Source organism: Lactuca sativa, chromosome 5 (assembly GCF_002870075.4).
Source record: "Lactuca sativa cultivar Salinas chromosome 5, Lsat_Salinas_v11, whole genome shotgun sequence".
NCBI lineage: Eukaryota > Viridiplantae > Streptophyta > Magnoliopsida > Asterales > Asteraceae > Lactuca > Lactuca sativa.
This window is the reverse complement of record NC_056627.2, coordinates 370039357-370066716: the sequence shown is the minus strand read 5'-3', so window position 1 is coordinate 370066716 and position 27360 is coordinate 370039357. Positions and strand designations below refer to the sequence as shown.

General features: G+C 37.5%; 4 protein-coding genes and 1 long non-coding RNA gene across 7 annotated transcripts; 2 read left to right on the top strand and 3 right to left on the bottom strand.

The window, feature by feature from the left end:
- Positions 1-511: 511 nt before the first annotated feature.
- Positions 512-1371, bottom strand: LOC111917938 (uncharacterized mitochondrial protein AtMg00810-like). The gene is made up of 2 exons (XM_023913569.2): positions 1282-1371; positions 512-1183 (listed from the first exon to the last, which is right to left on the bottom strand). The coding sequence occupies exons 1-2, from the start codon at positions 1369-1371 to the stop codon at positions 512-514; spliced, it is 762 nt and encodes a 253-aa protein (XP_023769337.2).
- Positions 1372-7875: 6504 nt separating this feature from the next.
- LOC111917940 (uncharacterized) lies at positions 7876-9482 on the top strand. Its single transcript, XM_023913571.3, has 2 exons — positions 7876-8268; positions 8719-9482. Exons 1-2 carry the CDS (start codon positions 8210-8212, stop codon positions 9284-9286), a joined length of 627 nt encoding a protein of 208 aa, XP_023769339.1. The 5' UTR covers positions 7876-8209; the 3' UTR covers positions 9287-9482.
- On the bottom strand, positions 7922-8719 carry LOC122197859 (uncharacterized). The gene is made up of 2 exons (XR_006191704.1): positions 8443-8719; positions 7922-8303 (listed from the first exon to the last, which is right to left on the bottom strand). It is a non-coding gene; the product is annotated as an uncharacterized LOC122197859 (long non-coding RNA).
- Positions 9483-11210: 1728 nt separating the features above from the next.
- Positions 11211-12899, bottom strand: LOC111917941 (sm-like protein LSM4). The gene is made up of 8 exons (XM_023913572.3): positions 12737-12899; positions 12510-12549; positions 12363-12404; positions 12039-12137; positions 11896-11973; positions 11780-11816; positions 11568-11696; positions 11211-11454 (listed from the first exon to the last, which is right to left on the bottom strand). The coding sequence occupies exons 2-8, from the start codon at positions 12510-12512 to the stop codon at positions 11435-11437; spliced, it is 408 nt and encodes a 135-aa protein (XP_023769340.1). The 5' UTR covers positions 12513-12549; positions 12737-12899; the 3' UTR covers positions 11211-11434.
- A 6940-nt stretch (positions 12900-19839) lies between these two features.
- On the top strand, positions 19840-24119 carry LOC111917942 (DNA mismatch repair protein PMS1). 3 transcript variants are annotated; one of them, XM_023913576.3, is made up of 12 exons: positions 19851-20365; positions 20446-20769; positions 20954-22108; positions 22237-22296; positions 22392-22624; positions 22691-22817; positions 22894-22962; positions 23070-23143; positions 23234-23299; positions 23395-23498; positions 23579-23760; positions 23853-24119. In XM_023913576.3, exons 1-12 carry the CDS (start codon positions 20120-20122, stop codon positions 23964-23966), a joined length of 2754 nt encoding a protein of 917 aa, XP_023769344.1. In that variant the 5' UTR covers positions 19851-20119; the 3' UTR covers positions 23967-24119. The 3 variants fall into 3 exon arrangements, with proteins under 3 accessions (XP_052619837.1, XP_023769344.1, XP_023769342.1); XM_023913574.3 differs by having other exon boundaries at positions 19852-20365; positions 22201-22296; XM_052763877.1 differs by lacking the exons at positions 23234-23299; positions 23395-23498; positions 23579-23760; positions 23853-24119 and having other exon boundaries at positions 19840-20365; positions 22201-22296; positions 23030-23143.
- Positions 24120-27360: the final 3241 nt, after the last annotated feature.

Below are 27360 nucleotides of genomic sequence, written 5' to 3'. Positions count from 1 at the left end.
ATGATAAAGAGAAATTACAAAGGTTCTCAAAAAAAAGCATAAAGACTACAAAGAATAAAGCGGATATAAATACTAGCTAGACAGAAACCCTAATGGGCTAAAGACAAAAGGGCCCATAAACAAGAGGGCTAATAATATATAGACTAACATCCCCCCTTAAATTCACAAGGCCACTGCAATTAGCATTGAAAGTTTGTCACATAAGAACCGAAACCAAGAAGCCGATAAAGCCTTCGTAAAAATATCCGCAAGCTTCAAGGTTGATGAAACAAATGGAAGCGAAATGGTCCCAAGTTGCAGGTGATGACTGGTAAAATGACAATCAATATCAATGTGCTTCGTCCGCTCATGAATAACAGAATTCTTTGCAATTTGTATCGCATTTTTATTATCACAATGCAAGGGAGTAGATGAACAAACGTAAACTCCCATATCCGCAAGCAGCCACCGTAACCAGATAATCTCACATGTAGTTACAGTCAGAGCACGATATTCAACCTCCGTGGAAGATCTAGAGACAACATCTGGCATGTTTCTTGCTCTTCCATGAAATGAGAGACTCTCCAAGAAATACACAAAATCCAGTAATGGACTTATGATCATGACGATCACCATCCCAATCAACATCACTATAGGAACGTAACTCAAGAGAAGACGTCGAGGGAAACAAGAGAGTCTGAAATTGAGTGCCACGAAGATATCTCAGAATGCGAAGAACAGCTCCCCAATGAACAGAGGTAGGAGCAGTAACAAATTGACTGACAACATGAACAGCATGAGCAATATATGGACGAGTAACTGTGAGATAAACCAAACTTCCCACCACAGTGCGATAAAGATTCGGATCGGACAAAGGAACACCATTAGTAGGAGAATATCGAGCATTGGTTTCAAGAGGAGTATCAACAGTCCGATTGTCAGAGAGGCCCGCCCATGTAAACAAGTCAGATATATATTTAGTTTGGGAAAAAAGGTACCCTTTCTTAGACTGAGCAACCTCAATACCCAAGAAATAACGCAGCAATCCCAAATCCTTCATAGCAAATCGATGAGCTAGATCATGCTTCAAAGACTCAATACCACCATGGTCATCACCTGTAATAATCATGTCATCCACATATAAGGACAGAAGAATCCGTCCTGCACTCGAGCATCTAACAAACAGAGCAGAATCGTGATTACTCTATACAAATCCAAGAGAAGTAATCAATGTGGAGAATTTCCAAACCAAGCACGAGGAGCTTGCTTGAACCCATACAAAGCTTTGCGAAGCCGACAAACCTCACCCGGTCGGTGTTGAATTCCTGGAGGAGGGGTCATATAAACCTCTTCATGAAGGTCACCATTCAAAAAGGCATTCTTGACATCCATTTGAAATATCTTTCACTGTCGGATGGATGTAACTGCAATCATAGTATGAACTGTCGTCATCTTTGCAACAAGGGAAAATGTCTCCTCGTAGTCAAATCCATACTATTGGGAATACCCTTTTGCTACAAGTCTAGCCTTGTATCGTTCAACAGAACCATCAGCTTTTGTTTTTATATTGTACACCCAACGACAACCTATCGTATGTTTCCCAGGAAGAGGAGAAAACAAATCCCATGTATGAGTCTGATGGAGAGCAGTGAGTTCTTCAGCCATAGCATTCTGCCAAAGAGGATCTGTAACAGCTTCTCTATATGATTCAGGTTCAGACAGATGATGGATACTTGCTATAAAAGAAGCAAACAGTCTGTAATATGTAGAGTAAGAAAAACCTGGTAGCTTGGTGGACTTGACAGGAAGAGAAGATCTCCTGAGGGGTGGTGGTGGAGGTGGATCCTCAACTTCACTAATCAGAGGATCAGGCTTAGGAACAGGTGGAGTCGAGGCACCCTATGAAGAAGTGGGTGTGTCATGAGCTGAGGGATTATGTGGTATAGATGAATCTCGAGCCTCTATATCTTCATTAAAAGGATCAATACGCAGAAGATCGGACTTCGTTACATTGTGGGCTATAGCAGGAATCGAGTATAAAGGAATATGTTCCAAAAAGTAACGTGTCGGGAAACATATAGCTTCTGACTCACAGGATCATAGCAACGGTATCCTTTCTAGCCAATACCATACCCCAAAAATACACAAATAGCATATTTCGGCCCCAGCTTGTTCCTTTCAACATGAGGACAAAGAACAAAACAAGTACATCCAAAAACTCGTAAGGAAGAGTAGTCTGGTAGATGACCATATAACTTCTCAAAAGGAGATATTCCTTAATTCAATGAAGTAGGGATACGATTAATCACATACATAGCAGTTAGGACTACTTCTCCCCAAAGGCACTAGGGACTTACACAGACAGGAGCAATGAGCGGGCAGTCTCAACAATATGACGATGTTTTCGTTCTGCCACACCGTTTTGTTGAGGTGTGTCAGTACACGAAGACTGGTGTATGGTGCCATCAGAAGCAAGTAACTGAGTGAAATCATTAGAGGTATATTCACCCCCTAAGTCACACCTGAAGCACTTAATCACAACCGAATTTTGAGTTTTAACAGGAGCTCTAAAATTGTTGTAAATATCAAAGAAATCATATATGCGTTTCATAAGATAAACCCATGTATATCGAGTATAATCATCTATAAAAGATACATAATAGGTTGACCCACCCTTTGTGGATACTGGTGCAGGACCCCATACATCAGAATGAATAATGTCAAAATGAGCAGTAGAACAAGACATACTTTTATTGAAGGGTAAAGTAGAGAATTTTGCCAGTTTGCAACCACTACAATCAGAAATATCACAAGAGTTTAAATAACCCAAAACACCACTAGATGCTAAAAAAAATTCAAACGTGATACAGACACATGTCCCAAACGAGAATGTCAAAGATAAAACTCAGACGACAAAGGACTCAAACAAAAAGAAGATAAATCAATGCTGGAAGCAGCAGCAGCAACAGATACTTTAAGGACCTCCAAGACATATAGTTCCCCCACCCTACGGCGGATCCCAATCACCTTCTGGGTGTGTTGATCCTGTATAACACAGACATAATCAGAAAAGAACACCCAGTTACCAGACTTACATAACTGACTGACTGAAGCAAGATTCAAAGTAAGTTTGGGAATGTAATAAACATCAGGAAGAGTGATATGAGAAACAGAGACAGCCCCAACACCCTTAACTAGCACAAATGTGTCACTAGCAAACTTAACAAAAATAGACGACACTTGTGACAAAGAAGTAAATGATAACAAATGAGGGGTCATATGATGGGTTGCACCAGAATCTAAAATCTACAAAGATGAGGAAATAACTAATGTACCAGATGAAGAAGGACCAGAATGAGACATAGATGCAGACACGACAGTGGGATTAGAAGCCAAATAATGTTTGAAGCTCTCAAACACCTTGGGATCCAATGCAGATGGTGGCATGTGTCCAATGGATATTTTGTCAACTGGTGGTACAGCAGTAGCAGTAGCAGCAGCAAACTGTGCAGGACGAGGGGTCCATGGAGGAGTACCAGAGGAATGTGGCTGAAACTTCTGTTGACTAGACCTATTTTGTTGCCTTAACTGAGGTTGACCAAATTTACCCTTGGTGACTAACAATGGACACTGAGCTTTCCAATGATTTTTATGTTTGCAGAATGCACACTCATCATAAGCAACCCTTGACGTTTGTCGAGACTAGTTGGAGGAAACAACAAGCACATCAGGAGAGGGAGTAGGAACAGAGGTTGCTTTAAACCCTTTATCCGCATGAGACTTGATATGAGCCTCTTTTGCAATTAACTCATGGACAACAGAATACACTGAGGGAAGAGGAGAGCAATGAATAATGGTTCCACGAAGGCCTTCAAAATCAGAACTCAAGGCCATCAAGAACTGGACCAAGCGTTGTTCTTCCCTCCTAGCAATGTAAGGCTCAAAATCTTTTAACTCTTTAGATTCAGTAAGAGCCAATTGGTCCCACAGATCAGACATAATGGCATAGAAATCTTGAATACTTTGGGCATTCTGTTGAAGAGCACGAATATCCTATTCTAACTGATATTGTTTAGCAAAATTGGAATGAGTATACAGTATCTCCAAGTGATTCCAAACTTCTTTTGTTGTGTCATATTTAGCCAACTGCATACCACTAGACTGAGTAATAGAGTTATTAATCCAAGTAATGACCTTGGAATTATCAGTCTCCCAAGCATCAAGCAACAGATCAAAATTCTCAGTTTGAGGCACTGAGGGTTTGGCTATATTCCCAGTGACATAGCCCTACATATTCTTCCCATGAAGGAAGTTCTGGCTATATTCCCAGTGACATAGCCCTACATATTCTTCCCATGAAGGAAGTTCTTCATAACGTAACTCCAATACGTATAATTCTTTCCATCCAAACGAGTACTTATTGACTGAAGGGAATCATCATTTCCAGTCATGTTGATAGTGAATAAATAACCACAATGACAGTATAACAATCTGAGAATGAAAGGAGTAACAAACCAGCGGAAGCAATCAATCGAATAATGAACCAACAACAGCAATTACGAGTCAACAGCAACAACGAACCAACAGCAGCAACAATGAATTAACAACAACAGCGAATCAAAACATCAACAACGAATACCAGCGACAACAAATGAGTACGACATGCAACAGTAACCCTAGAAAAGTTCGATCCGCACCACAGATGACTGCTACAAAGACTTCTAACAACATATCGAACCTCTGCTCAGATACCATGATAACATTAGCATATGATTATGATAAATAGAAATTACAAGGGTTCTCAAAGAAAAACATAATGACTACAAAGAATAAAGCATATATAAATACTAGCTAGACAGAAACCCTAATGGGCTAAAGACAAAAGGGCCCATAAACAAGCGGGCTAATAATATATAGACTAACAGTGTCTAGAATGGTCACATTGTCTTGGTTGTTGGATTTCAGAAAAACTATATGCCGAAATGATCCTGCCTCCCAACTGTCCAGCCTGGCCGATCCTTATTTGATAGAACTATCGATATTCATTGGGATTAGGGTTAGGTCTAACCTACATTACGTATTCCCATTAAACTAATATACTATAGTAATATAGGTTAATCCTCGTTAAAGTGTTGGTCGCCAGCCAAACTGTCTGGTTGACTGTTAATCCTATGAAAACCTGTAAAGGTGAGTTATTCTCACTATATTGTATAATCCAGTATGTATCCTCTGTATGTTAGGATATAGCTACCATGTAGTGTGCATTTAGGCAATTAGGCTAGGTGAATTAGTTGCATGTTATGTGGAATTTTGTTATATGTGTATGTTATTATATATGGAGTTGATGGCGATCCAACCTTGAGCTGAAGGCCAATAGACTCGGGCGGACTAGCTTTATGGTAAAGGCCAAGGTGCAGTCCATCTATATGTTGTAGGAAAAGATAGGGCGGACCAACTATATGTTTAAGGCCATTATATGTATGTGTTGTTTATATGTTGTGGTATGGAATATTTTGAGGGAATTCACTAAGCATCGGCTTACAGTTACTGAATAACTGCTTTACAGGTTGTTCATCTGACCGTGGAAAGGATCATGTATGACTGTATCAGCATCGAAGCATCAATAAAGTTTTATAGACTTCCGTTAAGATACTCTTTTATATAATAATAAATTGCAATGTTTTGTAAGACTTATATTCTTAATAAATAAAAATGAAAATTTTGCCTTTGAAATTTGGGACATTACAGTCGGATGGGTAGAAAGAGATAAGAGAAATGAGATAATAGTTAGAGACCATAAGAGAAAAGAGATAATAGTGAGAAACCATACTAGAGATAGAATAGTGGTGAGAGACCATGCCAGAGTTAGGTTAAAGAGACCATGCCCAACAAAGATCAGTCATCAAGCAGAGTATTAATGGCGACCACGGAGTATTCTAGACAGTCTAGTGGAACACTAACATACTTGCAATATGTAGGTGTTAATGAAATCACACAAAGTGAGAGTATGGATTGTGGATTCATTTGAGTACTCTATTTTCCTTGGTCACCTTACCAACACGTAATCCTTAAGGTAGAACCCTTGAGAGAGAGAGGGGGAGAGAGAGAAAGAGGGAGAGAGAGAGAGGGGGGGAGTAACAGGAATAGGTAATCGGGTTAACTGTTTGGTGTGAATTATATAAAGAGATAAATTATATTATTGTGAGTTGAAAATCCTATGTACTCACCAGGTTTTCCAACCTGACCCACTTAGTTTATTATATCACAGGTAATTATATATGATGATATAAGTGTTTGTCGATAAATTCAAAGGAGATATAGACTATTAGTATAAAGAGATGGTGTAAGTCTTCGTTTATGCTTATGTTTCTTGTATTGACGGTGACATCCTGAGTTTTATGAATAAAATGCATTTCTTGGAAATGTCTTGATAATACTATTATCATATTTTTGGGACAAATTTCGCAAAGTAAATCTTTTTAAAAGCATACTCTGATTAAATAATCATAAACAAATCGGTCTTTTATGGTCGTGAAATTGGGGATGTCACATTCTGGCACCTTGAGACATGTACAAACTCCCGTGTCTTTCACTTGATCTTCATCGGGGACACAAATGCTCTCTAAATCAAGTCGTAAACACTCCCAGCATCATGGCCTCTTCAACGAACTGGACGATTCCATCCCACCAATCCTTCATAGCATCATGCAGAAGGTTCACAACGAACTGTACTCTTATCTCCTCCAAGAAAAAGCAAGTGTAAAGGCATTCTCCACATTAGCAATCCACCTCATACTCATGATCGGGTCCTTCCCTCCCTCAAACACGAGAAGATGACAAACAGAAAAGTCTCGATATGTAACGATCTGAACTATCGATTAACTCGCCCTTGTTGTGGCTATAACTCTTTCATCAATCAAGGGTATCAACTCCTCCTGGATCCTACCGATCACCTTTGGAATAAACTCGAGCATAGCCCCCCAAGACCGTAGAAACAATTAAATCATGCATGCTCGTATCACCTGCACCTGACACACATTGCCCACTCAGGCCCGAACCTAAACCGTTCACTCACTGCCTAGTCATCACCATAGTACATATATAGCTGGAAAAAGGTTACAAACATTAAACTGTGTTATCTCACACTATTAACCCATCTACGAGCTTCTTTATACCTTTGTGATTATCCCTTATCCAAGAGTGTATCTTATGCTTTCGGTAGTATATGCTCATACTACCTTTCACACCTATCCACATTTGATCCAAGAATTGCCCCAAAGTTCTCAAGGCATACACTTGATAGATATGAATGCTAGAATGCAGGCTAAGAATTTGTTCAGAAATTACATGTTAGACCTGGCAAATTCATGTATTTGTGTCATATACTCGTGTCAGACACGAATTTGCACGACATAAATTATAAAATGTGTCTAGATATAAAACATGCACATAACACGTAAATCATTTGTGACACGTGACACGACACAAATACAACACATTTTTATCGGTTTACACGAAAACACAATTGGTATATTACAGAAAGTATCGAGTTATATATATATATATATATATATATATATATATATATATATATATATATATATATATATATATATATATATATATATATATATATATATATATATATATATATATATATATATATAACAAGCTAAAATCATAAAGTATGCCATATTTCACTAAACTATTAGTGTCTTATAGGTGTTTAAGACGGGTAAATTTGTATGTTACCCATGTATGTAAGACACGAAACATAGATTTGAAATTAACACGGATTTGCAAAACCCATACACAAAAAATGCATATGGTGTTCGTGCAGTGCCAATCGTATACCAAATTGCCAGGTCAAGTTTGTGTGATCTAAAAGTCATTTAATTCAGATCTAAAATGTAATATAAGAATGCGATGAATATACAAGAAATTGGAAAAGGTAGAAGCTAGTTGGGGGTTTTATGTAATTTCACTGAAAAGCAAGAAATCCAACTTTGCCTTTGAATTTTGAACTCTCTCTCACAGTCGGAATCATGCCTGCCACTGGGAAAGCAAAAGGGGTGGGGATATGGGGTATGAGATATCAATAAAGAAAAGAGGTCCATTTGACAACCAATCTCCATCATCATATCAGAAAACCAAAAAGCTTCATCATTTGTCATCTACATGAACTCCCTTCCTTCATATCTCCTCTCCACTCCTCTCCACCACCATCTTCATGCACATCATTGCTCATCTGTTCATGCAGGATCCCAAGAACAAATCTGCAACTACCAGGTAACTTTCATCCTCACCAAACTCCAATTTCTTTTCTGGAAACACAAAAAATAAAAACTTTCATTCCAGCAAGAATGTTATGTTGAATTCTGGTTTATGCTCTTCCATGATGGAAAGATCATCACTCATCGCATATGCAAATTTGATATCACAATGTTTCAAATCAAGCATCACCTGTGACTAGCAAAAGAATTTCAAAATCATTCCACATATTATTTGAATTCTGCATACATGTGGCGTGGTCAACAGAATACTTTTCTCCAGCACCCGGTCCCATTTGGGGCTGTATTTTTCTCAAGAATTTTAACTTTTGACACAGCCATTTTTGTTATTCCAACTCTAAAGCCCATTAAACTCAAAAACAGCTCCGCTGTCGTGAATATATATATATATACTATGGAAATGAATCTCCTTTTGATTTCATTCACAAATGGTGCAACAAACAAACAGGAAGCCTTGGTATCAAAGAGCAATGGAGATCGCGAGTCTCTGGAAAGTCACTTATCCAAAATCAACCAAGATTCAACCGCCCAACCCAAACCCGACTTTAAGGAAAAATCTTTCAACGGCTACAAGAAACAATAATAATCAAAATACCCCAAACAGACAAAAGCTTAGAAAGTCGACTTCTTTGAAAGTTGCCACTTCATTCACGAGAGTCTGCCTGTGTGTGCCTATATCTTCCTACACGGAGGTCTTCCAAGCTGAGGTGGCAGTGGCACCTAGAAGAAGCAACACGTACCCAAGATCAAAACCATTTCCAAATTGTGTAGTACAAGATCGGCCAAGAATGAGCACAGAAGGAAGAAGGATATTTAGAGGAAAATCTTTGACAGACGATGTGTTGATGAGGAGATTTGTGGTGGAAGAAGAGGCGATGATGCAAGTCAGGAGGCGAAATGAAATGGAAGTCATAAGAAGGAGAAATGTTAAAAGAAGGAGAATGCTTGGTCCCAGCCCTTTAAGTAGAATGGTTTTGGCAGAAGAGGAAGAGGAACAGGAACAGGATGTGTTTTAACTTTTTAAACTCTGCAAATTATGTTGTTTATGCTTCCTTCTTTGTTTTGCCTTTTGGTTTGTGACAAAATTGCAATGTTCATTTGCCTGCAACTTGAATTGCTTTCAGACCCACCAAAAGGAAGTTGATTCAAACAGAGATCACAAATTGTAACAAACATATATATATTTATAATATATTCAACATCATCATAACATATCTAAACTCGAATAAAACAAGCAAATATCTATGCAACTCAAATGCACCAAAAATGGAAGTTGTGTATCAAATTACGTCATACAACTGCACAGCATTTCAAATTATAAACTAAGATTAACTCATATCATGAAATACTAGTTTTCAAAAATTATGTTTGTCCATTTTTTCTTATCAACAATTTACACCAAGATTTAAACATGTAGGATTCGGTAACTTCTCTTAGAGTACCAAGCCACTTGGTGTTGGTTTGATAATTGACAAATCAATCAATTTTGTACATACGAGCGTATATTAAGTGATTATGACATTCAATTTATTATAAATAGATAAGCAAATTGACATTGTATATTTTGATGGGCTTTGTAATATATCATTCAAATTTGGATATTTTGCGCTCATTCGTTTATGAATCATTTGAGCGACCTTAAATGTTGCATATTTATAAATGATTGCTTTTCAACAACCATTTGCTTTTTTATATTTGGTTGTCAACTTGAGTGAATGTGAAAGAACAACTTCACGTGTATCAAGTTTTTGTTTGTACCATTAAAGAAAAAGGGGCCCGAACCACTTTAAATCACGGTGTAACACATCATATTTTATTTTCAGATATTAAAATTGCATTGTGTATTTGTGATTTGTTATTTTACTTCTTAGCCTCGGGGGGAAAAAACACGATCTTTTGATAATATGGCCACTCCCTAGTTCTCACCATGCTGTCAATAGGCCTCCAATTTTTTTCTTTTTTTGTTTTTTGAGCTTTTGTTGATCAATCTGTGTTTTGGATTTTTTAAAGTTATGTAGAAGATATGATAAAGTATTTCCTTTGAATTTAGGCTATTTTTTAAACGCTACTACATGTAGCTTAGTTTCGAGTTTTTTAGGATATTATATTTGACAAACCAAAATATAGCATACTTAAAAATAATAAATAATTAAATTAAATTAAAACTAAAGAAAAAAAAACCTTGTAGTTCTATAAACAATTCTGACTAAATTATTGAAATCTCTAAAAATCCTACCAAATATACTCATTATTAATATAAAACATTCAATCATCTACCAGTTTTTTTTAGGTTATTTTATATAGTTTAACTAGTTTATTATCAGTTTTAACATTTTTTTTTATCATTTAACAACTAACTTTATTCAACTAGTTTTACCATCTTTTTAATTAGCTAACAACTAACTTTTCAGTTAATCCGTCAACTTTATTGCGCAACAACTACCTTATTTTTCAAAGCTTTTAGGTTGCAACATTTGAAAAATCAAAAAGTAGTCTATAACCTAATTTATGATATGGACTAACGTTTCAACATTACTAAGCTATTATAAAATTCTCTAAAATATACCTTCTAGTAATTATTAAAAAAAAATATATACAACTCAAATCTTTTGACATTTGTGTCATTTTATATATGTGAACAAAATACTCTTTTAACAACTAGCTTATTTTCAATTAGCACGGTTAACACTAACAACTAGCCTTTCTAATAGTCCACCAATCATAGCTTTAAAAAAACCGTAATGTTATATGTGATTGATTAGCCATATTTAGCATGTTCTTGTGAGACCAATGTTGTGGGTCTATAAATAGTCAAACCAATACCCCACCATATGCATTCCATGAAGTTAGTGGTGATTAAATTAAGTAGTAAAAGTCATTGTGATTAAATTTCTCTATCTTACTACATTCATCATGTTAACCTCTTCTGATCCAAGCAGATACAAGTAGCAATCAATATTGTTTTCTGAATTTAAACATAATTCAACTAAGAAGAGACCATGCTGCTGCAAAGTGCTATCTATAGGATGTTGATAGAAACAAAAATAAAGGGCAGATGATGTAATAGATAGTATGCCTTTTAAAAGTGGCCAAAGCAGCAAAACACCAATAATACACATACTCTCTCTCTCTCTCTCTCTCTCTCTCTCTCTCTCTCTTTGCTACTACCGTCCACGGCCTCCACCTGTCAAAATCATCATTGTCGCCATCATCAGGAGAAGAAAAAACACTCCCAATGCAGGAATGGAATCGGAATCAATCATAGTCATTATTACAAAGAAAGAAACAAGTAGGTACCTCTGGCGGGCCCACCAGTCCTGCCACCACCCCTGCCGCCACGTCCTCCTCTACCACTTGCATCATCTGGGCCATGACCATGACCTCCTCCTCTTCCTCTCCCACGCCCCACTCCAGGTGGTCTCCTATCTGAAAACCCCAAAATCCATATTCCATATATATCTATATCTATATACACATTTCAAACAAACCAAACCACAAATCAACTATACCTGAACGATTCCTGTCTTCTTGAACCTTATCAATAACCTGTTATTATGTTAATCATTACCATGTACATATAAAAACAAAGACAGAGATGTATGTGTTAGAAACAAAGATAGCTTACCTCATCTGGAACTCTAAGATACTTGATTGTATTACCACGAATGTAGCATTCAGGCATTCTCCAAAACCTATCTCCGTCCTACACAGTACACAAACAATCATTACCAAAACTCCAACACTCTAAAAATAACAAACTCGTCATACCTTTGAGGTACATATAACTTCACGCAGATGGATGTTCATCCAAGTGTCGCAGTTCACCAAATGTCCATTGTATGTCTCCCCGTTTTTCAGTTCTACCAACTGTCATAATCCACAAGTAACAAAACATAACTATCAAGCTTAAGGTAACAAACATCTAACTAACTCCAGGCTCCACCATGTATGATGATACTTCTTTAAAGATGGACAAATAATTCAAAACGATTTGAGCTCTACTTCTCTCATAGATGGAAAACCATAATCATATATCTGCAAGACCGATAATTAAAACATAAGGATATCGCTAGATGAGGGAAAAGATCGTACCATAGGGTGGCCTTGTGCCGTCTTTAGTAGAGATAGAGGAAGCTGATACAATAATTAACAACAACAATCAATGAATGCACATATATAGAGAACCATGCCATAAAACTAAAAAGCAGCGAAATTTGATTCAAAATTTGCCGTAAGTACCATTTTCTAGGGTTCGGAACGAAACAGAATGTAAAGAAACCTGCAATCACAACAAAATAGAGATGCTCGTTTAGTCAACGGCTTAAATTATGCATAAAACATACTACACCCTGTGAACCCTAGATCTACTAAATTATAATTTCATCAATTCTCGATCTGATTAGCGGGTTTAAGGAAACCGATAATCGATTGTTACAATATAGACCAGATACAGACCAGATACTTACAGTAGAAAAGGAAAGCACAGCAATGATCTCAAGATTTCTCCTTCGCCCTCTTGCAACGTGCCCGGTAGAATAGTGAAGAGGGAAACGTCTTTTGTATTTAAAGCTGTGCTGGAACCCACTTACGCCGATCAAATCAAATTCTGAAGGGAGGTACAGGGTTTAGGGCATATTTCAAGTCATTTTTTTACAAAAGTCGGTATTTGTATATTGGAAAGTAATATGGAAGGATGATTTGTGATTTTTGTTTTTTTTTAATTGATTGATTGTTTGAGGTAACATTAAATATATATTATATTAGTAGATAAAATATAATATTAACATATTAGTGGATCTCATATACATCACAAGTACATTTAAGATTTAAGATATGTAAATATATAAGCTCCAAAGGGGTAATGTTGGGTTAGGAGGGATCTTACAAAAGCCACTAAGACGCACGGTGGAAGCAATAAACAAATTAACTTTGTAAACCAAAAAATGGATCCAACTCCAACTAGATTTTTTTTATTTTTGGAACCGACCAATAAGATATATTAATAAAAAGAAAAAATACACAAGCCACAATTAGTGGCATACAAGGAGCAAGTACCAAGTCCAACTAGATATAATGCAACAAAATACAACCATAAAAATATCGCAAATCAAACTTTTATAGTCACTTGAAATCTTCTTGATAGAGTGGATTGCTAAGAGTTCAAAGTAGAACTCATTTTTCGTAATCGCACCCAAGAAGCATATAAGCAACCAGTGACCAACCCTAAAACCATGGAACCCTAAACCTAAACAATTAGGGTTCTAATCATAAATCACGACATCACCAAAGAATTGTGACGTCACAGTGAAAGAGTTTTCGAGGTTTTGAGAGTGGTTGAGAGGATAACGAAATTTCTAGGGTTTTAATCATTTAAATTCGTTCATGGGGCTCCTCTAGTTATAAGGGATGTTTAGAAATCCTTATGGGATAATTATGTCACACCCTGAAACCAAAGGCGGAAACGTTCCGGGGCGGAGGACGTCATGAATATCGCAACCAATGTACATAGTAAGCATAGTAAACACAAAACTTTACATTACATAGATTCATTTACATTGTCTGAAAACAAAGAGTTACATGTGTTATACATACATACATATATATATATATATATATATATATCATATGAACAAAAGTAAAGACGTGTCTTCTACGTACTCCGTCTTCTCCAAAAGATCGCGGTGTACTGTAACGACCCGTTTCCGGTATGTTAATTAATTTGTTTTGGGCTAAGTTTTCAAGAGGGACTCGGCGAGTTCTAGCCTGACTCGCCGAGTCGGGTCGCGCATCTTGTGCACGCGGAAGCCGGCGACTCGGCGAGTCCATATCCTGGACTCGGCGAGTCCATCCGTCTGGGTGAAACCCTAACTCCTTGGGTTTTGCTCACTATTTAAACCCCATTATAGCCTCCATCTCGTCACTTTCCCCCTGAGAGCACTGTGAGAAACCCTAAACCTTCCTCTTGTGAGCTTATAAGTGATCTTGTTCCATTTTGTGAAGGGGTGAAGAAGGAGAAGAAGAAGGAAGCAAGGAAACGAGTTCTAGTGCCAAGATCCAAGATCAAGTGTGAACTTATTCAGGTATTTTCGGAGTTCTCTTCTGGTTTCATGCTTAAACTTCCATTAGAGCTCTTTTAAGGGCTATTTGATGCTTGTTCCAAGCTTTATGCTTGCTTGATTGTATTATTAAGCCGAAATACCTTTGGATCTGAGTGTTGGGGTGTTGAAGAGTCCAGATCCACTGTCTTTTTGGGGTTACATTGCTTATTAGCCATGGATCTACCCTTATTGTGCATATTTTAGTCTTATTTCCCTCATTCATGTGGTTGTGCACGTAAAGTTGGAAACTTTACGTGGTAAAACAGCTTAATGGACCTAGATCTATCATTTGCATGTGTTGGATTCAAGAGAAATCGAGTAAAAATATGTTGCATGGCGGCGACTCGGCGAGTCGGAAGAACGACTCGACGAGTCAGGTCGCGAGTCCCGAGTTCTCCAGTTTCTTCAGTGTCGAATGGACGAGGTGAGTTAGGGAGTGGACTCAGCGAGTTAAGAGTAGACTCAGTAATGGAGGGACTCGGCGAGTTGTTCATACAACTCGGCGAGTCCAAGGCAGTCTCCTTGAGGATTAAGAACAACTCGTCGAGTCTGTTCATCTGACTCGGCGAGTCGGATGAAGATCATCTGAGTTCTTGGATCCAGAGGGTACTCGTCGAGTCGATGCCACACTCGACGAGTAACAGCATGTAAGAGTTGAGCGGAGAGTCTAGGACTCGGCGAGTCGGGTATCCCGACTCGGCGAGTCAGCCCTGAGTAAGTCAACTTTGACCAAGGGTAAAAGAGTCATTTTACCCTGAGTATAGTGCTAGTGATTGATTGAGTGTGTTTATGGATTTGTAGCCGAGGAGATTCAGGAGCAGCAGCCGTTAGCTTTCCGAGCCACACACTCATCCGCTAGCTTACGAGGTGAGTCTCCTTTCCGTAGGGGCGGGTCTAAGGCCACAATGCCGGCCCGTCCAGTTAATAGTAGTTTCCGGACTTCGATCCGATGTAGTAATTCGTATGTTTGATGCCTTCGTGGTTCAGACATGTTTTATGTGCTATGTGTATGTGTTTATGTTCCGGGCCACGGCCCGATGCAGTATGCAATATAAATGGTTATGATATGCTATGCTATGTACAGTCAGTCCCGGACCTCGGTCCGATGCAGGGAGCACGGTCCCAGTCAGTTCCGGACTTCGGTCCGATGCAGTCAGTTCCGGACTTCGGTCCGATGCAGTTAGTTCCGGACTTCGGTCCGATGCAGGGGACAAGGTCCCAGTCAGTTCCGGACTTTGGTCCGATGCAGTTTCCGGGCTTCGGCCCGATGCAGTGGGCAAGGCCCAATATGTGTTTATGTGTTATTGTATGGTATGTGGTAGTTTGGGGGAGCTCACTAAGCTTCGTGCTTACAGTTTCAGTTTTGGTTTCAGGTACTTCCGCAAGCAAAGGGAAGAGCTCTGGATGACGGCATCGCACACACCACCGCCTCAGCTTTAGCCTGGGATTGATTTAGATGTTTGATCTGATGTAGTATGATACGGTTTTTTTTTCCGCACAGTATTTTATTATGTTTTGGAATACATCACGTATGGTTTTATTATATGATGCTCCGATTGCAGTTTTGATTATATTAAAAACAAAAATTTTTGGGTCGTATTTTTGGGTCGTTTCATGTACCTGTCTAATGTGGACCTGAGAATACAAGCAGTTTGAAAATCAGCATAAAGTTGGTGAGTTCATAAGCGGTTTAGTTTCTGTAAAAAAACAGATTTCCTTTGGTTTTCTGAAAAGTTATTATCTAAGAAAATCCCATATTTTCTTATAAAAACAGTTTAGTTATCATTCGTTACACAATTCGATTACGAGTTGTTATGTTATCCAAGGAAAAACCCTTATTTTCCTATGTGTGAGTTGGTTATTCGTTTATTATGTTGTGCCCTAGTATTTATCATACTTGTTGTATTAGTTAGATATTCTAATATCCTAGTTGTCCTACACTCGAATGTATCCAAAGGCGTACTTTCGTATTCGTATTCGTATTCGTATTCGTATTTTATTAGTATTCGTTTTATTCCTAGATTTACTTTCGTATTCGCTCTGTTTATAACTGTACTTTCGTATTCGCTCTGTTTCTAACTGTACTTTTGTATTCGGTTTGATCTATAATTAATTTTCACTACTCATTGGAGTAGCCCGTAGTCTAAAAGGGCAACCTGCCTTCCATTATTTATTTTTACAACACCTCGCTAACAATCTAGTTGAGTCAATTTTTTTTCATACCACAATGCATAACCTTTAAAGACAGCACAAATTGTTAACATTTGCTTGAGTTCATATCTATCAGAGAATCTCATGCCTAATACAAGTGCCATTGTGTCCCATTTATGGTTGGGATCATGAATAGGAAAGTGGTGGACCTCATCATCAACTTCATCATCTATCCCTCCTTCTAAGATTTTTCTTGGATAAAAAAGGTCAACTACTTGAAAGTTTAAGCACTACAAAAGCCAATGTTAATGATTAACAAGTCACATAATCACATAAGAGAAATAAAGGTTGAACATATGACTAATTAAAACAATACATTTTCAAGAACGTTCAACGAAGTTCAAAACTATGAGGATTGATTTAGGGTTTGTTATCCCTGATTTAGGGTTTAGGGTCTATTACCAATGAGAATAAGCGATGGTCTGATTTTTATCAATCAACGATGACTCCAGAAACCTCCATTATAAATCCAACATTCGTCTGATTTAGAGGGGTTGGGGTATCGAAGCTAGTGTTTGAAGCAAAAAAAAGGTCGATTTCAAAGAGTATAACTTACGTGAAAATGAACATAACCATATGTATCAAGGGATTGACTTCAGATTTTCTTGAAGGATATTTGATCGATCGAACCCTAGAGGAATCGACTTCCCTCTCTTCCTGTTGTTGACGAGAAATTGGGTAAAATCCCACATATGACTAAGTTAAACGATCGCATACTCCATGTCATTTCTCTTTTTCTTTTTGTTTTTTTAAACAGTCGAATAAGAAAGGTAACCTACACCTGCCGGTTACCATAGGTAACATTTGAAAAGAGGGTATACTTTCTTAGTGTTTTTTAGACAACACTTTTGCTTGGATGATATTTTTTGAACAACTAAAACTGCAATGGTCTTTTTTGAATATTTTTGAAACATTCTTACCCTTATAAATCATTTTCCGTAGTTTTTTTTTTTTGTACATATACTAGATATCCAATGGCTACTAGATGGACACAACCTACCATAAAAAAAAAGGGATAATGACTTGAAAGGGTAACGAACTTTTGACTTTTTTCACATTTAGTCACTAAACTTTTTTTCGTTATTTATTTGTCATTGAACTATTTAAACTGCTCACATTTTACCCTTATGACCGGCTGTTACCGGTCATAAGGGTAAAATGTGAACAATTTCAATAGTTCAATGACAAATAGATAACGAAAAAAAGTTTAGTGACTAAATATGAACAAAATCGAAATTTCGTATCCCTCTAAAAAGTTTAATGACTAAATGTGAACAAACTTCCTCTTGTATTATATTTTAGCAAATTATTTATTTTTGTTATTGTAGCAACATTTATTGATGAAGAAATCTATGAAATTAAAAAAAAAAAAAAAAAAAAAAAAAAAAAAAAAAAAAAAAAAAAAAAACTTAAAATATATTTTAAAAAATAATAAAAAAAACCGAAACCGAAATAAAAAACCCAATGGTTTGACATTTTCCAAAATAAAAAATCAAAATTTCTAATCTGATTGTGGTTTTACAAAAAAATGAACCATTCTCACTAATGTGAATTATGACCATTGGTTTGGCATGCGGAATTTGTGACATCCCATGAATATGTAGTTACAACATCGTCTGAACTCGTAATTCATAGTAAGGGGTTAGAGTATCATCGTAGGAATACGTAGTTACAACATCGTCTGAACTCGTGATTTATCACCTACAGGTTATGGGCCTGGTGGTGTTTCCTCTGGGTCGTCTATAATAGTCTGTGGTCGCCATCTATACTCTAGTAGATGACTACATCGCCACATTGTCGGTTAAGGTTATGGTATCTCCTTTCATCCTACATCACCTATTCATAATCATCTATTTACCTAATTATCATCACCTTTCTATCATCACCTATCTCTCATCATTTTATTTCATCACACACCAACTATTTCATCTACCCATGTTTCATCCGCAACATATTTGTAGATATAAAATAAATATGTCGTTTAAATCTTTTAAAACATGTATAAAATCGTTCATCCAGCATAGACAACAAGTATTCAAATAATATGCACACATAGTACGTAATTTATATAAAATACTTCATATCTATGTGTAAGATGAAAGTAACTATATATACCATAAAAATCCCATAAATGCTTCCTAACTTCAAATCCCAATGTTTACTCTACTAAAGTTTCATATTCTCGGCTCTCTGGACCTAGAAAGGTCCAGATTCCTAACTTCAAACCCCAAGGCTTACTCTACTAAAGCTTCATATTCTCGGCTCTATGGACCTAGAAGGGTCCAGATCTATAACACAAACTTGCAAGAGGGGTTTGAGGCATTCAAAACCCCAAAGATGAAGTGATTCAAGCCCTAACCCCAAAATGGAATCTACACAATAGGGAAAGGAAAGGGGTTCATTTTTGTACCTTAGAATGAAGCTCCTTGCTTGAATAACTCAGAACAATAACCTTCCTTGGTCCCTCTTGCTGGAACTCTTCTCCTTTCTTGCAAAATCACACCAAAAAGCTCAAGATAGCTCTTCCTCTGACTCTACACACTCAAGCTCGCTAGGGTTCACACTTATGGGAAATGTAGTCGCAATTGAAGGCCATAAGTGCCTTTAAATATGGCTCGGGCCCAAAGATTTAGGGTTTCTACCAACAGCGCGGACTCGTCGAGTCGCCTCACCGACTCGTCGAGTCCATTCATTAATCTGAGTCATCAGTCGCGGTCTTACTCGACGAGTTGAGGCGTCAACTCGTCGAGTCTCTCTTCTTAACTCAAAAGAAAAATACTTAAATTATGATACCTAGAAATCCGGATGTTACATCTTGTATTTTTATTTCATAGATTTCTTCATCAACCAATGTTGCTACAATTAAACAAAAATAAATAATTTGCTAAAACATAATACAATAGGAAGTTTGTTCACATTTAGCCATTGAACTTTTTAGAGGAAAACGAACTTTCGATTTTGTTCACATTTAGTCACTAGACTTTTTTCGTTATCTATTTGCCACTAAACTATTGAAACTGTTCACATTTTACCTTTATGACCGGTAACAGCCGGTCATAAGGGTAAAATGTAAACAATTTCAATAGTTCAATGGCAAATAGATAACAAAAAAAAGTTTAGTGACTAAATGTGAACAAATTCGAAAGTTCGTTACCCTTTCAAGTCATTATCCCAAAAAAAAACTATAAATATCAGGTCTTTCTTGGCATAAACCCGGTTATGGTTCTTTTATTCGGACCTGATAAACCGATGCCAAAATAGTGATAAGGATATTATTAAAACCCAAAAACGAAAACCTGTTTAGCATAGTCCGTTCCGATTTTCGATTTTAAATCTCTTCCCTAATACATCCATCTTTCCGTTTGGCGGCAAAACATCACAATAACTAGGGTTCCTCAAATCGATGACTTACATCCATCAAAAATTCTTCTATTACTGAACTCTTTCGAGTTCGACTGTAGTCCGTGTAACATGATCGTTTGATTAGGGCATGGTCGGTTTAAGATGTGATTATCTACAATTGACCGTACAGTTGTTTCAATGGAAGGCGATGGAGCAGCTTCATCGGTCATGGCATCTCCATCGATTAAACCTATAAACAAGAGTGCCATCCACAAAATCTGCGCAGGCCAAGTGATTTTGGACCTCCCCTCCGCCGTTAAGGAATTGGTCGAGAACAGCTTGGACGCCGGCTCCACTAGCATTGAGATTGCCCTAAAGGAATACGGCGAAGAATCGTTTCAGGTCATTGATAATGGCTGTGGCATTTCGCCAGACAATTTCAAGGTACTTGTCTGATTAGCCTTATTGATTATTTCGAACGTGAAGTTTCTCGATGTGGTTTGAGCTTTTAATATTTGTGGTAGGTTCTAGCGCTTAAGCATCATACGTCGAAATTAGCGGATTTTTCTGATCTTCAATCGGTGACGACTTTCGGCTTTAGAGGGGAAGCTCTCAGTGCTCTGTGTTACTTGGGAGATTTAACAGTCGAAACAAGAACGAAAAGCGAGCAAGTTGCGACGCATTTGACATTTGGCCGTTCTGGTTTGCTTACCGATGAGAAAAAGACGGCACGCCAAGTTGGTACCACTGTTACTGTGAAAAAGCTGTTCTCCAACCTGCCAGTGCGAAGCAAAGAGTTTCACCGCAACATTCGGAAGGAGTATGGAAAGTTGATTTCACTATTGAATGTGAGCTATTCTTGTTAAATCCTTGTTTGCAGCTTTATTGATGTTATCTGTATTCTTATGAGTTTTATGTATATATGTATGTTTTGCTTTAAACACCATGTAGCTCCATTTGGAACATTTTTTTTAACTTGCTCATAGATTGTATGCATGTTACATTTCATAATAGTTGCTGTTATCAATCCAGGCATATGCTCTTACTGCAAAAGGTGTTCGGATGGTTTGTACAAATACAACTGGAGCAAACAAAACCTCTGTAGTACTTAAAACACAGGGAAGCGGTTCACTCAAAGATAACATCATTACAGTGTTTGGCATGAGCACTTTCAACTGCTTAGAACCTATGAGTCTAGTTATATCAGATTCCTGCAAGGTGGATGGGTTTCTTTCTAAGTCGGGCAATGGCAGTGGACGAAATATAGGTGACAGACAGTATTTTTTTATAAATGGTCGACCTGTTGACATGCCAAAAGTCACCAAGCTTCTGAACGAATTGTATAGATCTGCAAACTCAAAGCAATATCCAATCGCAATCATGAATTTTATTGTTCCAACCAAGGTGTACGATGTCAATGTGACCCCAGACAAAAGAAAAGTTTTTTTCTCTGATGAAGGCTCCCTTTTGAAGTCCTTAAAAGAAGCTTTGTTGGAGATCTATTCCCCACATCTTGCTAGCTTTTCGGTACAGGGACCTGAGGAGCTCACTCAGGGAGGAAACAACTCAAAGCTGTGTTCTCCTCATGATAAGTCTTTTTCACAGTTTTCATTAAAGCAAGCATCGCCTGATAGCAAACAAGAAGCATACAGTGAGAAGCAACATGTAGAAGTTGACACTGATATGGATGAAGGTAAAGAGACATTGAGATCCTCACCTGCTGTTAATCCGATAAATGTGGATGATTATAGTTTATCAAAGACAGACTTTACACTTAAATTTCATGGTATGAAGAAAGCTGACACCTTTTCTGGGAGCTATAGCTATAGTAGGAAGCATACAGCTATAAGTAACAACACTAGAAATAATTCGCAGGCAACATCATACAACTCAACAATGCAGATAGGAACAGATTCGCCTCGTTCTGCAGGTGCTGTTCAGTCCCTGCTTACAACATTTGTATCTGTAAACAAAAGGAAGCATGAAAGCATCAGCAGCAATAGTTTATCTGAGGTCCCTGTTCTTAGAAATGGGCCTAACCTTCATCAATCAGTCGATCAAAACCTTCATTTGTGTTCTACATTTACAAAGCCTTCTGATAATCATACTCTGATGATGGATGATCAGCATGATGAATTAGATGTCTCTCCTATTAAAGTCATGAAGAACTCTGGACAAGTTGAAGAGGTATTGTCAATTTCAAATTCCTATCTTTGTTATTTTGGGTTGACTTTTAATCTTATAATAATACTCTCTGTTTGTGTTGTACATTTGCAAAGCTTTCTGATAATCATACTCTGATGATGGATGAGCAGCATGATGAATTAGATGTCTCTCCTATCAAAGTCATGAAAAACTCGGGACAAGTTGAAGAGGTAGTGTCAATTTGAAATCTGTACGATTGAATTTTTCAACTTTGTTATTTATAAGTAAAGTTATAATAATATCTTGCTTCCTATCCACTATCCAGGTAGTAGATATTTCTAGTCCATTACGTTGTTCTCAGCCAGGTTCAGGTTCAGATGATGGACATGGACTGGAAGTAATAGATATTTGTTCAGATGAAGCAGTGGCTTCTTCTCCTTCAAAGAAGTGTTACACCATGCAGTTTAGTTTTGAGGAGTTAAAGAAGAGGAGGCATCAAAAGCTTTGGGCATTGCAGGCTAGCAAAAATACACCTGGAAAACGGAATAAGGCTAAAGGGTAAAAAATTAATTATTTTGCAGAGGCACAAAGTTGTAGTTTATGAGTCTCTGTTTGTTGTTGTAGATGCTATGCTGCTGCAACATTAAAGCTTTCTCAAGTGGTAAAAGAGGAGGCCAAGGCACAGGCTTTATCTGCAGCAACAAATGAGTTTGAAAAGCTGTTCAAAAAACAAGATTTTGGGCGCATGAAGGTTGCTCAAGTGCTATTTTTGATTGTGTTTATTGATTTGTATCCATGCATCATGGTATTTGTGTTTGTTTGTGTAGGTGATTGGGCAGTTCAATCTTGGATTTATCATTGGCAAGTTGGATGAAGAGCTGTTTATCGTGGATCAGGTGTTTACTACCTCATAATATAATAATAGCAAATCTTATACTAAAAATATTATGTTATGTGCTGTAGATGTGGATGTGATGGTGTTTTTGTTTGTTATGAATCACAGCATGCTGCAGATGAGAAATACAATTATGAGCGTTTGTCACGGTTCACCATCTTGAACCAACAACCGTTGCTGAGGTGAGGAGCTTATGTCTTTATGATTTGGTTTGTAGATATAAAATTGACATGACATATGTGTTTCTGGTTGGAACTGGATGATGTTAAAAGGCCGGTGGCAATGGAGTTGAGTCCTGAAGAAGAAGTGATCGTTTCAATGCACATGGATACCATCAGGTAAAGTCTTCTGGTGTCTAGACAGTTATCATGAGGAGGAATGTTTTGTTGGTTTGGCTGAGTTTGTGTTGTTGAATAATCAAATATGTATATAGGAAAAACGGGTTTTCGTTGGAGGAGGATTTGGATGCTCCTCCTGGGCAGCGTTATAAAATGAAAGCCGTCCCCTTCAGTAAGAACATAACTTTTGGTGTTGCAGGTTACTTTCTGATTCATCTCTTCTTCAACTAATCAATTATTCCCTTATATGATAATATGAATGATGATATTATTTTCCAGATGTTAAGGAACTGATATCTATCCTGGCGGATAGTCAAGGAGAATGCTCAATGATGGGTGCATATAAGATGGACACGTGTGACTCCGTTTGCCCCCCAAGAGTGCGTGCAATGCTAGCATCACGTGCCTGTAGATCTTCTGTTATGATTGGAGATCCACTTGGAAGAAACGAGATGAAAAAGGTACCGATACTTTCCTTTTTTTCTTTTTTGGCATTCGCTGCTTCTTTTTAAATCTCTAAATTTTGTTTCTACTGTGTATGTATGTTATGTAGATAGTTGAGCGTTTGATGGATCTAAAATCTCCATGGAATTGTCCACATGGTAGACCCACTATGCGTCACTTGCTAGACTTAACAACTCTGCGTAAATGCGATTCAGCCTTGTAACTCACTCTCCTTTTATAAACACTTAAATCAAATTTTCATTTGGATAGTTAAATTATAGTAATTGTTAGAGTGTGAGTGTTGGTATGTACTACTACTATGGACTATGGACTATGGAGTGTAAATAATAATACAAGGTTTTAAGTGCTAACACAATCAATCTCTTTGGCCCAAATTGGAATTGTTGGTGTACATCTCGTTTCTGCAATCCTCATTCTTTCTGCAGTCGTTCAATCACTTGATGCAGCACTTCAGTGGATGTGCAATATATATATATATATATATATATATATATATATATATATATATATATATATATATATATATATATATATATATATATATATATATATATATATATATTTTGGAGGAATATTAATTTTGTTGATATATCTTTATTGTTGGAATCATGTGTTCTAATGGTTTCTTTTCTTTAATCCACATGAAACTTGAATTAGGAAATCATCAAACCATAGTAGATAAATAATGTGTTGAAATCTTTTATTATTTATGAATTTATGTTGGCTGGTTTGTTTTATTTTTATGATTTGTCGTCCCATCTTGGGTTTACATAAAGAACCACTTCAATCATGTCATGTATTTGTTTTACTGTGTCACACTAATCTTTCAGGAGTTTGAAGGAATTAAATTTCATTAAAAAAAAAAAAAAAAAACAAAACAAATTTAGTCTTATTGAACCTCCCCTTGTAGCAGACTTTGATTGTATTTGGTTGCATCAAATCCTTCCCTAAAGGAACTTTTTGTGGGAGAGATGGCTTGAGGGCTCAACATTTACTAGACGCCCTTTGTGGAGAATGGTCTGCTATTTCCATAGATCTCATACATGCTATCACTTCAGTTGTTAATTTATGGTTAGCGGGAAGATGTCCAACCAGTTTAGCAGAGTTTGTTGTATCCGCTCCTCTCATGCCTCTACTTAAACCTGACAATGGGATCCATCCGATTGCAGTAGGCACTATATGGAGACGTCTGGTTTCCAAGGTTGCCATGAAAGGTGTGGGTAAAGAAATGACCAAGTACCTTAATGATTTTCAGTTCGGGGTTGGTGTATCTGGCGGTGTTGAGGTTGTGTTACACAGTGCCAATAGGATGTTGAGTGAACACCATGTCGATGGATCTCTTGTAATGCTGACTGTGGATTTTTCGAATGCCTTTAACCTGATGGATCGATCAGCATTGCTCCACAAGTTAAGAAGATGCGCCCTTCCATTTCTTTGTGGGTGAATTTCTTGTATGGGCAAGCAGCGAGACTTTATATCGGAGACCAACATATATGGTCTGCCACTGGGGTGCAGCAAGGTGACCCCTTGGGCCCTTTTCTTTTTGCCCTCGTTTTGCACCCGCTTGTGCACAAGATTAGAGACAATTGTAAGCTCCTTCTCCATGCTTGGCAGTGTTGTAAAACTCGCCCAGTTGGCTGATTACTCCTCCGAGTACTCGCTACTCCCCCCCCCCCCCCTCTGCCGAGACGAATTACATAATCCCGAGTTGTGACATCCCCAAAATCTCGGCCAGAAAAGACCGGTTTCATTTATGTTTTTTAAACATTTTCAGAGTAAATTTTTTTGATTTAAAAGAGTTGCGAAATTTGTTCCCAAAGACAAAACATGATAAAATAGATTTTTATCAAAACATTTCATAAAGAAATATAATTTCATTTCATAATCAAAAATCGGGAGGTCATGTTCCGATACAGACCATCAAGCATAAACGATAACATTACAAGTCATTCAACAAATATATACATATACAGACTTGTAAACAAAACAACTTGATGATTCATCCATCTTATGCCCTTGCGTCGCTTCCTGTAATACAAATAAACTGAGTGGGTCAGGCTTGGGAGCCTGGTGAGCATATAGGGTTTTCAACCCACAATAAATAATTATATTTATTTTTTTACCAACCAACAATAACCCGATTACCCATTCCCGTTATCCTCACTTTACGTCCCTAAAACAACATTTATCTCAAGGGACCTAATCTAGGATTTTCATCAGGACGGACATTACTATAGAGGGGCTTCCTTAACAATAAGTGTCCTAAAGGCAACCATGTGGGGGATAGAGTACACCGGTGAACACATCGTTCACAACACCTACAAGTTATGATCCTGCTAGCGTTCCACATGACTGTCTAGAAAGAGTCTGTAGTCGTTATCCATACTCTGCTGAATAACTAGATCAACAACAACAACATCGAGGCCTCTCATCTGTTTATCACACATCAACTATCTACCCATGTTCTACCCAACATATTAGTAGATAAAAATATATATTTTAATACATAGTTTAAAACCTGTATAGCATTCTCATTCAAAAAATATTCCAAACAACAGATGAGACAGATACACATAACACATATTTCATAGAGAATAAATCATATTTATGAGATAGAAGAAAGTGAATATATATTCACACATATAACAACAAAATATACACACAACACGTATTTCACATAAAATACTTCATAATTATGCGTTAGAAGAAAGTGACTACACACTCACTTGATCTGAAGATGATCGAACAACACTACGACTTGTAGAAGTAGTATTCTTCGGTAGATCTTTACAAAAACCGGGCTCCTCGCGGGCAGAGCTTCGGCTCGGAAATAATGCTTCTCGGGATCTTCGGGACTTCGGAACTTGCTTCGGGACTCGGGAATGATATAGGGCCTTCGGGATATAATTGGCACGTAAACCAAGGCAAAAACTAGAGAGAAAGAAAGAAAAATGGCAAGGAAAATGGCTGATCTCGGTTTCTATTTATAGGCTGTTGGGTCTGGGATTACGCTGGGCGTAACTCCAAGTACGCTGGGCGTACTTTGACGTCACTGCATGCGTCATTTGGTGGCACTCGAGTATTGGTCAGGCAACTTGCACTCATCCGAGTACGCAGGGCGTACTCAAATTACGCTCGGCGTAATTTGACTCGTCAAACTTCTAAATTGCGTAACTTTCGCATACGGGCTCCGTTTTTGACGTTCTTTATATCCACGCGTAGGTCAGACCATACTCTACAACTTTCATTTAGACTCCGTCAGTTAATTTTGACTTTATTTTTATTATTTATTTTTAGTAGGCCGGGTCAGAAAAACTTCGTTAGAAATTCATAACTTCTTCATCCGACGTCCGTTTTCATCTGTCTTTTCACCAATGCACTACTATCAATGAGATCTTCGATTCTCATTTAGATAGTTTCAGCTAAAACTCGCTCGATCTTAATTCGAACTTTTGGACTGTCTACTGCTAAGTTGAAACTTTGAAAAATCATAACTTCCTCATACGAAGTTAGATTAAGGCGTTCTTTTTATGCATGCTCTCGGTTCAACATTATCTACGTCTTTCGTGTTGATCACTAAGGCTAAATATCACTCC